Source organism: Varanus komodoensis, unplaced genomic scaffold (genome assembly GCF_004798865.1).
Source record: "Varanus komodoensis strain SLA01 unplaced genomic scaffold, ASM479886v1 scaffold19, whole genome shotgun sequence".
In the NCBI taxonomy this organism is placed as follows: domain Eukaryota; kingdom Metazoa; phylum Chordata; class Lepidosauria; order Squamata; family Varanidae; genus Varanus; species Varanus komodoensis.
The window spans coordinates 16,290,605-16,302,503 of record NW_025335550.1 but is presented as its reverse complement, the minus strand read 5'-3'; the positions used below and the strand labels follow the sequence as shown (position 1 = coordinate 16,302,503).

At 41.1% G+C, this 11,899-nt stretch overlaps 1 protein-coding gene and 1 non-coding gene across 6 annotated transcripts in view; one reads left to right on the top strand and one right to left on the bottom strand.

The window, feature by feature from the left end:
- The window catches only part of DENND4C (DENN domain containing 4C), an 81,591-nt gene that overhangs the window by 4,033 nt on the left and 65,659 nt on the right, over positions 1 to 11,899 (bottom strand). For all 5 annotated transcript variants that reach the window (XM_044427940.1, XM_044427941.1, XM_044427944.1 and 2 more), the window contains 10 exons: positions 11,762 to 11,887; positions 10,025 to 10,171; positions 7,547 to 8,712; positions 5,958 to 6,138; positions 4,979 to 5,088; positions 3,590 to 3,765; positions 2,889 to 3,068; positions 1,858 to 2,050; positions 1,171 to 1,416; positions 473 to 590 (listed from right to left, as the gene is read on the bottom strand). In XM_044427940.1, the coding sequence (XP_044283875.1) occupies positions 473 to 590; positions 1,171 to 1,416; positions 1,858 to 2,050; positions 2,889 to 3,068; positions 3,590 to 3,765; positions 4,979 to 5,088; positions 5,958 to 6,138; positions 7,547 to 8,712; positions 10,025 to 10,171; positions 11,762 to 11,887 (2,643 nt within the window). The remainder of the gene's footprint in view (positions 1 to 472; positions 591 to 1,170; positions 1,417 to 1,857; positions 2,051 to 2,888; positions 3,069 to 3,589; positions 3,766 to 4,978; positions 5,089 to 5,957; positions 6,139 to 7,546; positions 8,713 to 10,024; positions 10,172 to 11,761; positions 11,888 to 11,899) is intronic.
- On the top strand, positions 4,456 to 4,562 carry LOC123022433. Its single transcript, XR_006414516.1, has one exon. It is a non-coding gene; the product is annotated as a U6 spliceosomal RNA (small nuclear RNA).

Below are 11,899 nucleotides of genomic sequence, written 5' to 3'. Positions count from 1 at the left end.
CTTTTTCTTAAGAAATAAACCATAGGCTATGAAAGCCTTCAGCAACAGTATTAAGATAAACTAGCCTCCAAGCAGATGGATCCAGCCTGAGCAACTTCAGATACACAATACTGGTTCTCCTTTTAGATGCTTCATTAGAATTTATACCTTCAATTCTTTAGAAAGTAATATTTCAAGTGCTGGTACACCAGACATCAAGCCTCAAAAATTCTGCTGTTGCAAAGGCAAAGTTTATTTATTTATTTATTTAATAAAACATTTCTATGCCGCCCCTTGCCAAAGCCTCGGGGCGGCTCACAGCATAAAATAAAATACACAATAAATTAAAACAATAACAATTAAAATATATACATTAGAATAAAATAAGCCGCCCTGTCCTCAGCATGTAAATCCACCATGGGTATTTTCCCGTGTTGTGCATGCAGCCAACCTTAATTTTGTCCCTAGAGACCCCATTTTGAAATGTACTCACTGAGATTTCTCCAAGATATGTACAGAGGCTCCCCTGGCTCTTGATGAAGGTTAATGTTATCCCACAGTAGCTGGATATACACTAGCTTGCTGTCTTGAGACAAATTTGACAGAGGAAGCTAGAATGGAGGAAACATACTTTCTTATCAATTTGCCACAGACAGAGGTCTCTGCCAACAGTTTTGCATTGCCAAGTACACAGTGCTAGTTTTTGGTTTGTTCTTGTGCTATCGGAATTCTCTAACAACTGAGGACAGTTGCCTCAAACAGCTTGCCCCTTCTGATTTAAATCAAGTCAATTTCAGAAACATAATAGGATTTGCATCATATCCACAATATTTGAAGAAGATTGTTTATAGAGTCAGTCTGGAAAAATCATTTGTTTAGGAATATTTACATGGAGGACAGTATCTCCATAGCAACAAGCCACATCCCATATAATTGTACTCTGAACTGAAATGCTTTATATCACTATCATTATCAGTTAAAGCTGATTTACTACATGCCCTATTCTACATTTTAAAAGTACATTTCCTGGACACAGCACAATGTTCTCACCAACATTTCAATTTTACTTTCTAAGTGGATATTAATATTAAAACAGCCAATGTGTTAGGCATTTTCCATCTTTATAAGAACTAAAGTTTTACTAAATACATTAAGCAAGCTGAAGCATCCACACAGGATCTTAGAACTCACCTGTACACCTTCATTACAGTGTTCTGATGTTAGAATGAGTCCTGGCAAGTTACTTGGGAGGTCCAGGCGCCGGAAATACCACACAAGATTCCAGAAAATAATGGGATGTTGATTGATGAATGTTGAGGTGTGGATCACTTGTTCGCCTTCATTCTCCAACAAAGATTCTAGCTCTTTCCGAAGTACCAAAGGGCTTAAATAAGGCACGGACACAGGTAAAGGATTGGCCTTTTTTGCTAAGGGATCCTGAAGAGCAACAGTAAAGGTTAGTTGTTAACCATGTGGAATCAGTTTTTCCAACTTCCCTTCCACTAAACTAAAAGCTTCAAGGAGTCCCTGAGCCACATTAGTTTGGAAATGAAACACACCTAATAACATTAATTTAATCCAAACACATGGGGGGGGGGGGTGTTGCCACTTTCCTTATCATGAGATAAAAACACTGCATATGCTAAAGTATTTTTTTGTAAATGAAATGGAACTGCATGTGGAAAAGAAAATTCCTTAAGTAACTTCCCAGGCATTACTTGTACACATTGTAAGAAGGTAACAACCCTTAGCTTCTACAGAAAGTTTCTTCAAAGGCAACAAGAAATCTGGAATGCTAATGCTCAAGATTATCTATAACTATCAACACACCTGTACTGCCAGCAGTGAGTTAACATACAATTACCACCAAGAACTTACCATAGCCTCCTGCAAACTGTTAGGAAGGCTGACTGTTGAAATACCATGTGATGGCCTTTGCAGGAGATCAATATTTTGCAGTGGGCCGCCAACACTGTGGCTCCGAGTTAGAGAAGTTCCTCGCTTTGATGAGTTATTTGCAACAGATGGCCTTGTGGGTTTGATGTCCTTGTTGCCTTCTGCTGTACCAATGCTTAAATACAACATGAGAAGTTATAGATATTAAAGAAAATAGGCCAGATCTGCAACAAAATGTTGCCATGTGTTCCTGTCCAGGGTTCCAGCCGGCAGAATGGGTGGAGACCAGTCAAATCCTCTTCTAGGATATTCTATTCCCACCTCCTCCCACCCACACACTCAGCTAAACATTGTGTGGACAATGAGCATGCTCAATGAACCGCATTTTCTTCATGGGGAGGTTACCCCCTTAGTTTCTGTACTGCTCAGGCAGGATCCAACAGGATCCACTGCTAACAGGAAGTTAGTGGATCTTAAAGCAATTGCACCAGTCAAAATACTTGTTTCCAGGACAAGGTAAATTACAGACCTCACAAAAGGAAGCTCCACTGACCTGCCCCATGCCACAAATGAGACTTCTGCTAATTTCTAGGGTTGCTCTAGGAAATACTAGGGCGAGTTCATACTGGCCCACCAGAATAAACAGAGGCACAGCTGCAGTTGGATACTGTCCTCTGGGATTACCACAGACATGTTGATACCTTCTTTCTCAGCAGTTCTTCCACTGTTTTTGGTTACAATCCTACCAGCACTCCCAGGGTGAAGTAGCTATTTGAGGGAATTTTCTAGAATTCTTTTAACACACAACATGCATCAAACTCTATCTTGCTTATTTGGCACGGCAGCTCTGTTAGGAACACTTCTGCTTATCTTTTACATACTTATAATTTGTGGTTGTAATTTATCAGAACTGAAACCAAGTGTGTACCTCAGCCTTCCCACACTGGCTCTTGCATCTTTCAAATGTGACTGGCTTCTAAGCAGTTTGATGAATTTCCCCAATTTTCTTGTACCTTTGCATTGCTGTGGTGCTGTGTTCTTCAGTGATGGTCTGGTTGCTGTTTGAGGGATCTGAAAAACTGATCAAATCAGTGGCCGGGGTGGAAACAGGCTTCTGCTCCAGAGAATCAGTGGTTAATGGAATGTTACTGCTGTGTAAACTATCACCAGAGGAACTTGGTTTCAGAAGCACGCTAATTGGGAAACAGGAACAACACAGACAAGCACAAAAACAAACAAAGAAAACAAACAAAAAAGGAAGATTGGAATACACAATATTGTCTTGTAATATCTAACTACACCTGAAATTCATCAAGAATTTTGTCTTCAACAAAAACTGTATTAACCTCTAAAATTCTAGCAGACATCCCACCCTCATTAAAAATTAGGTTTGCACATTAATTTATCAAAGGCTAAAAGGGACAATAAACAAAAGAATGTTTACATTATTAATTTATCATGTAAATAAATCCGCCCCGAGGCTTCGGCGAATAGGGCGGCATAGAAATTTTTAAATAAATAAATAAAATAAATAAAAATCTATCACCATTCAGAAAATTGCCAAAGTACAATTTAACTGGCAAAGTATGAATGTCCTTTTTCCCAAGGGCTAAATTAAATTGATTTAATTTGACACTAGCAACACATGAGAAAACATGCAACTGCCTAATCAGCATTTTAATGGCAAAGGTGTGCACTCAGCAAGTCTACCAACCTTGCAAGACCACGCAGGTCTTTAAATTCCACATTGAGAAGAGGTAAGAAAGTGTTTTTGCAAAATGGGCATGTCGTATTCAAATTTGAGTCATCTGCAGTCCATCCTGCCATAATTTCTTCATCATAAACTAGTGCTCCACATACTCGGCATTGGGAACAACTTGACATTAAGACCTGTCCCAAAAAATAAAACAGTCTATATACATACCAAAATGTGCAGGATCCAGAGCTTTGGTTTCTGAATTTAGGGAAGCCCTGCTGGATCAGGGCTGATCTACCTCTCAAGGCCAGCATTCTGTTCTCACAACAAGATGTCCACAAGCAGGATATGAGTGTGAAAGTGTCCTCTACTCTTAAATTCTCTATGGAGCTTGTCCTTCAATCTTTTCCACTTCACATGCCTCAGTGTATCAATAACTATTCTTGCAATGCTTTTGGTTATTGTGCAAGAGATATACAATCATGTAGATCAGCTGCTCCCAAATTGTGTTCCATGGAACCCTAGAATTCCACAAATGCCTCATAGGGGTTCCATGAAAAATCTCAAAAATCAAATTTAAAATGGATTTTAAAATGAAACCACATGAGGCCAACTGTTCTATTGTCAGTTGGCATCCAAGAAGCAAACAAACAAATGAATCATGTCATTTGGTTCCTAGGACTCTATTGCGTAGCATTGGAAATAATTGAAAGAATTCATTTGGGGTATTAGCATATAATTGCTTTAATCATTTGTGATATTTAAAACGTTTTCCCTTCATTTCCAAACCTACAACATTATACAAAGCCCTCAGGCAATAGGAGCAGATGAAAAAAGAAGTGTTGTGGGTTCACAATGCTTAGTAGTAAAAATCAGGGATAGAGGTGCTCGCTTCGGCAGCATATATACTAAAATTGGAACGATACAGAGAAGATTAGCATGGCCCCTGCGCAAGGATGACATGCAAATTCGTGAAGCATTCCATATTAAAAAAAAAAATCAGGAACAGAGTTAGGGTTCCACAGAAAAAAAATGTCTTCAGAACCGCTGATCTAGATCATGGCACTTGGAAGCACTGTGTGTGAGCAGACTGTATGTAGGCCATATCTGAAGAGCCCATGGATATTATGCAGATACTATATGAAGAAAAATTGGCATTAAAAAATCTCAAGCAGTGACTAAGTCAAACATAATATTTTAAAGATACTTCACTGAATGGGTAGTTCATCCATTTTTAAGTTTTTTTCCTTGATATATTTTAAAATACTTTAAATTCATTTGCAAGATGTTAAAACAAAAGCTGGTTCCATTAGGTAATGGAGGATTCATACCAACTATAAAGCCTCTCAATTATTAGTACATTCTTCAAAATAAATCCCCTTTTAGCAGATAATCAACCAGTATTACCTCCATTGCACAGTTCTGGAAGATGCTGGACAAGCTAGTATTATATGAAGAGCCATGCTCAGACTTATCAGAATCCAGACCTTTCATACTCCTTGGGAACTGCACATCACCTGCAAAAATGTGATATAACCACCTTCAAGACTGAGGACCAAGCAGTGACAGAGTATTAAAGAGCTTGCAAAACAAATCTCATCCTGGCATGCTTGTACTAAGTTCAACCCCCCAGCTCAATTCTCTTTGGGAAAAACCCCTCCCAACACACTTCTAAGAGGTTGTTTTAATGATTGCACAACGTTCCTGAAAAGATGTTGTCCATTCACCTCAATAATGCAAACTCACAACTATTCTTCATAGAAAATTGCATTTTAGGGAGGTTCTGACGCCATTTTAACCTGGGCAGGAGATTTTTGCCATTTTGTAGCCTGCCGTTTTCTGTTCCCATTTTCATTCGCAAGGCATATTCACTGGCATAAGCTGCAAGCCAGCTCTTCAGGATTCTTAGATGAAGGTAAGTAGTTGATGCCAGGCGCACTTTAAGGTCTCAGAGACTGCAGGCATTCCCATTGCAAAGTTCACTGACTACCAGTTCACACATGTTGCTTATCCAAGGTGAGATGCCCAGGTGTGAGAAAGCCTGCCCTAGGACACGCACACATATTACCAATCTATAATTACTAACAAACTCCCATAGAACCTTACATATCAAAACAAGTGTGATGATGAAACCCACAATTTTCACACAAACACACGTTTAGCAAAGCAAATGAAGTTTATGGGTCACTCGACAGTTTCCCCCCAGCAGAGACCAGGAGCTGGCTGCAGGCTCCTATCCTTCCCCTCCCTCCTAGTTTCCCCAGCACAGAAGGACACAAGAACCTAAACAAAGACAGTCTGTGGTTATTTGAAGGGGAATCTTCCTTGACCCAGGATGTTCCAAATGTTGGAACCATGTGCCCTTGTTCTGAAGGGAAGATCATACCTGTTTGATAATGTTGCTTCCCTGCATCTCCACTGCTGCTGCTGCTTCCAAGACTGGTGGTACTCTGTGCAAGTTCACTGGTTGTGAGCCCTGGGGTCCTCGTTTTTTGTGCTTGACTGACACCTAAAATATGATCTTCAAAACCAGCTGGAAAGGTAAAGTCTGGTCGACTGCTCTCTTCCTTCAGTGGAAAAGAAAAAGTAAGACAATCAAGTTCAGTATTCAGGTTCACTAGCTCCAAATCATACTATTTCTTTAGCATATACTTAGGACTATAGGGGAAAAATGGTGTACAAAGCACTAATATTTTGCAAAGTGAATGCAAGTAGTTTCTTTACCTAAGTTAATCAGAAGATAAAAAACAGAAGATTCCCCAAAACAACTTGGAGGAATGTAGCCATGATGAAACAGAACAGGGAAACTTTATGTTGAAGAAACAACTTCTTAAGATGTATAGCAAGGCTCCATAGAGCTGCTTTTTGAAAATCTATGAGTTTGAACATAACCAGTGCAATTTTGGGCTTATGCCACTCCCATTTCTTTTGAAACACTTCCCAGTTTCAAAAGACCCTTCCTGCACAGTATTGGGAGCTATTATTTGAAAACACAAACTCTTCTTGGACACAAAACACTTGTGCAACTTTTTAGACCCACTTTTTACATCTAAATAGATAGTATAACATATAATCCAATATGGTAATACAGTGGCATATGGCTTATCCATTCAATCTCGAATGCCCAATGAATATTTAGTCAAGTAAAATGTAGTCTGTTTATTGTATTAGTATTGATGGTTGTTACAAAGGATGTTTCTGGTATATGCACCCATCCTTTCTCCTCTTTTATTTACATTTCAACAAAGCTCACACCTGCACACCAACACAGACGGACCTGTGGAAATCCCACGGAATTGATGAACATGCCACACTGTTGAGTGGATGTCACCACACCATTATTTTCACATCAGTGTAAACCATCCACAGGGATGTTCCACAGCACCTCGTGAGTAATGCCTGGCATTTACTTCACCCTTTCATGCCAGAAGGAACACCCAGTTCTCATTCACAGTTGCCTTAGCCTGCAGGCTCTGGCCTGATCCCACAGCCAGAGAACAGGGGCTACTAAGAAACCGCACCCTTGCCTCCCAGGAGGAGCTCTTCCACATGGAGAAGATCAGCCTGACACCACATTGCAGCCCAAGAAGTAGTGGGCCTCCATGCCAAAAAGAACGTTCAGCCCCAGCTGGTAGTTACCCTGAGCATTCAGAGCTGAAAGGCAGTACACTGTGGTTTGTCTATCAGCCAGGGGACCAAAGGACACTGGGAAGGGGCACGCTGTGTTCCAAGAAGATGACAGAATGAGAGACCAAACTGGCCCACACATCCGTCAGAGAAGGAACAGCTGGAGGGAACTTGCTTCACTCATTCCATGCCAAAATGAACATTTATAAGGGCTTTGTAACTAAGTCCAAGTCCCCGAGTTTGCTCCCCCACCTTTCTGTCCCACTCTCTTCTCCTTGCAACGGAAAGCAAGGCATGGCTTGGTCCTTAGGGGACATAAATCAAAAAAAGCAAACCACCAAGACTTACCTCGTCATCCGAGTAGCTATATGCTGAGGACACAGCTCCCCACACCTTGCTGGCTACATTAGCTGCTTGTTTCATTCCAGACTTCAGAACATCTATTTTAGGTCCAGATAACAGGTGGTCTAGCTTTAGACCTGAGAGAGTTGTAACTACTGCCCCCAGTGAAGCCTGGGGGGAAGTACGACCCAACCCTGTTAATGATGTAGACCGTTCCTTTTGGGACCGTGAAAGAGCCAGTTGCTTTGGCCTTCCAGTAAAGGTTTTGGACCTGGAAACCGCTGGACTTTTCCGACTGACATTCTGAACCTGGGATGGAGGCATGGAATCCGAAGGCAAGCTGGACCGCCTCTCCAGTGAGGGTACTGATGAACCAGGGGAAGCTTCCTCTTGGCTGTTCTCTTTCTTGTGCAGCTCCATGCTGCAAGATTTGCTGCTCAGTGGACTTTTCAGGTTCATGTAACTTTCAATTTCATCTGCCAGGTTGCGTGCTACAACTGGTGACAGCATCTTCTCTTCTGGTTCAGAGGCTTTGGGCTCTATTGTCTCAGTTGCCAGCAAAGATAAAGGGTCCAAACCCACTTGAACATTTTCCCTTTCAACCGGCTTGGCTACACCATAGAAACTGTTTCTTTTATTTGCTCCCTCTCTGGATTCTGTTTGCTCAGTTTGGGGCTGAGTAGAATCAAGAGGATTGGAAATAATATTTTCAGCTTTGGCTGTGCTGTCATCAAGTCCTATTCGGAGCTCTTCCTGTCCTTCTTCAGGCTCTTCCAGCACAGGGGATGACCTAGACTCTGCTTCCAAAATATTTTCATTCAGGCAGGACGTGCCAGTATCTTCACCACAGAAAAACTGCACACCCCCAGCACCGCTGACGCTGTGGGATTTAGAGATGTGAGGTGGTGATGTGTTGGCCACAGACAGAGCTGCTGTAAGGATCTTTGCATCAGCGCCCATCATTATGGCTACCTCACTGGAATTCAAGTCCAAACTGCTTTTCTTCAGCAACATCCCTGCTCTGCTTTCAGTGCTGAAGCTGCAACTTCTTTCTGAAAAAAGCTTCTGCCTTTTCTTCCCTTTTTCATTTGTTCTTTTGGGAGAAGTATTATAATCAAACACTGGATCCTCAACTGAATCCTGAGCTATGAACAGAGCACTAGGCACAGTTCCTTTAAACAAACAAGAAAGGATACAGAATAATTGATAAGAATCAGTTCATATAACGCACAGAGGAACACATTTTAAACAGAGATACCACAACACCACCACACAGTCCAATGAACTGCAGGTACCATGGAATTTGGGTCTTAATTATATTAAAAATGCTTTTAAAGAAGTGGGCTTACAGTGACCACTTTTGATGGAAAAGCAGCTGTGTGGAGCCTGATACCAACACAAAAAGCATGTTGAAAAACATTTTTGAAGGAGTGTGCTTAATGAAATGCATATTCTGACCCTTCTAAAACATTTAATAGTACTTTGGGCTCTTCTGTGCTGCATGTTGAATTTCTGTAGTGATCACAGGACCTCTACCAGCTTTGTAACGGGGTGGGAGTTGAGTTTATACAAGATAATCTTTCCTTGTCTTTTTTGGTGAACTCATGGAGAGGAACATACACTTGTGAACTTCCTTACTACTGAAATCCTACCTCTGTACAAAACCATCTTCAGGAACTGCATAGTTAAAAGTTCAGCATAAAGGAGGTAAAAATGGTAAAAAAACAGCAAAAAAAAATGATCTCCTTGAGAGCAGGCCGCTGCTGGGCGTGTGCGCAGGTGCAGTGAGTCCACGACCTCTATGGCGGGCTGGATAAATGGGCATGGCGGGCTGGATCTGGCCCGCAGGCCGTAGTTTGAGGACCCATGTTCTAAATAAATGTAGTTACTTAGCTGTTTTATCATATTATGACTGGTGAGGTTTAAAAACAAACAAACACTGCAGTTCAAAATATTACAGGTCAACTAAACTATACCTGATAAAGTAATTTTTACTTTGTACAATTTGGACACAGCCTACTGAAGGGAGTAACCCTGCCAAATCTGCCTTGTTAAGTGCAACACTTAATTTTATTAAGTTGATAAAATAAAGGTGCTAGAGATAACTTCTTTTTTTCTTCTAGTCCCCCAAACCCAAGTTTGGTAAAGCTACAGGACTACTCAGTGAGAGATAAAGTATTCTGATCATCACCACCACCACCACCATGTAGCCTCCGTACAACCTGAACTGACAGATCCTGACTCATCTTGGAAGCTAAGCAGGATTGGGCCTGGTTGAAATCCAGATGGGTGACTTAAAAATGTTGTGGGCTGCTCAGATAGCTGTGGCTATGGGTGGTATAGAAATATAATGTAATAATTATTATTATTTTACACACGCCAAAGCTTTAATATATTGCAGACATGTTCTTGGGCAGGCAAAAGCCTGTATAATTGGCTCCCCATTTTATAGCTACAATAAGCCAAGTGTATTCACTAACTCACCACCACTGCTCTTCCTTCCCGTGTTCCCAAATATGCCAGAGGGAACCTTCACGATACTGCTTACAGGATGCAGAGGCACCTCCACGGGGCTGTGGGATTCTGCATTAGGAAGTTGTTTTTCAACAGGCTCAGTGATACCACAAAAGTCTTCGCAAGAAAGGAGGCAAGGAGGGAAAATAAGTTATCTGTTCTACAAGGGAAGAAGAGCCCTAAACTGATGCCCAGTAGCGAGCACATCATCACTTCTGATATTCTAGAGAACACTGTTTTAAAGCACACTGATGCTCATTCAGCACATTTATTTTAATATTTGTATCTTTCCTTTCAGTGAAAATATCAAGGCTGTTACAAGAACATGGTTAAAATTGTATAACGCACACATACATATTTTGAATGGGTAAAACAGGCATAGCAGCCACAAAAAGGGAGCTGTAAAAGCATTCTCTAAATTTATCCCCAAAGAGCCAGGTTTGGATTGCATGCTTAAAAGCCCAGAAGGCAGGCAGTGAAAAAGACCATTTGTCCTTCAGATGGTAGAGAGAGATGGATGGCAAGACCTGAGTCAGGACTAGCATCTGAAGTTGGCATGGTGAGGCACTTGCGAATGATGTTTAACAATTAAAATGATGTTTAATCCTGCAGCTTCTCTTTCTTGCTGTTGCTATAGGTTCACCTGCTCTGAGTAAGCTAGCAACTTCCATCATTCCACCTTCTATTTCTAGGCAGTGGCATAGAATAGGCCAAGAAAGACAGAGTAAGGAAATGGGCAAGAGTAATAAGGAAGGTGGGGGAAGGGGATGGAGGCATGTTCCGCAAGTCCCACCTGCCAAACAATAGAGTCACCACTGGCTTCGGTGGTTGAACTAAGTGTCTGGGCAGGTTCATATAGAAAGTGCTGGTCCTTCAAATATGTGTCCATAGGCTATTTGGGGTCTTAAAAATAAGATCAGCATTTTGAACTGGACCATGTGCTCACCGCCAAATCCCATGCGCTAAAAAGAATGAGGGAACAGTCTATCCATAGAAGGTGAACAGGAATCTACTAAATGGGCAAGTTCTTCTGTGAGTAGAGAATTCCCTTTTTTAATGACACAATAGATTCAGTAGAGTCATTTCACTTCTCAATGTCTAGCAGTAAGCATACTTTGTGTTAAGGTTGCCTTTATAATAAGATATACATGCTATATTTAAGTATCCTTCTGCAGTGAAATAGCACATGACTACCAGTTTTGAAGATACTGTTGATAAAACAGATGTTGCAATCGCAGCACAGATTATTCTCCATGCTCCTTTCCGTATGGAGGATTTCCAGCTCCTGAGGCACCATGGCAGGCTTCCCCGACCAGACACCCTCCAAAGGTTCTGAGATACAGTTTCCACTGTCCTCTGTCATAAATTGCTACGAGTTGTACTTCAGCACATCTGCAGGGTGACAGGCTAGGGAAGGTTGCATTCTGTGTCTAATACCAATGTGACAGAGAAAGACACAACCTTCTAGAGTGAGAGAGACTGGTCATGCTAGCTAACTTCACCCTGTTCTGGTATTAGAAGCCACAGGCTTGTGATATCCTGTATGCCAAGATTTACTGATTTTAGATACTTACATCCCATCTTTTAATTCTGGAAACCTAACAAGGCAACTGTATAATATATATGGTATATGTGTGAGCACTCTTCTGGCAAGGTAATAGTCTGTCTCTATTTACTAAAAACACAATTAAAATCAGCATAACATACCTCCAATTAAGCCTTCATCTTTCGAAACCCGCTCTTTTTCTATAAGCATATCTGTCGTATGAAGAGTGTCTCCATCTTCTTTTATGAGTTCATCTTTAGAACCATAGCCTTGATCTGACTGACCACCTGCAGGAAATA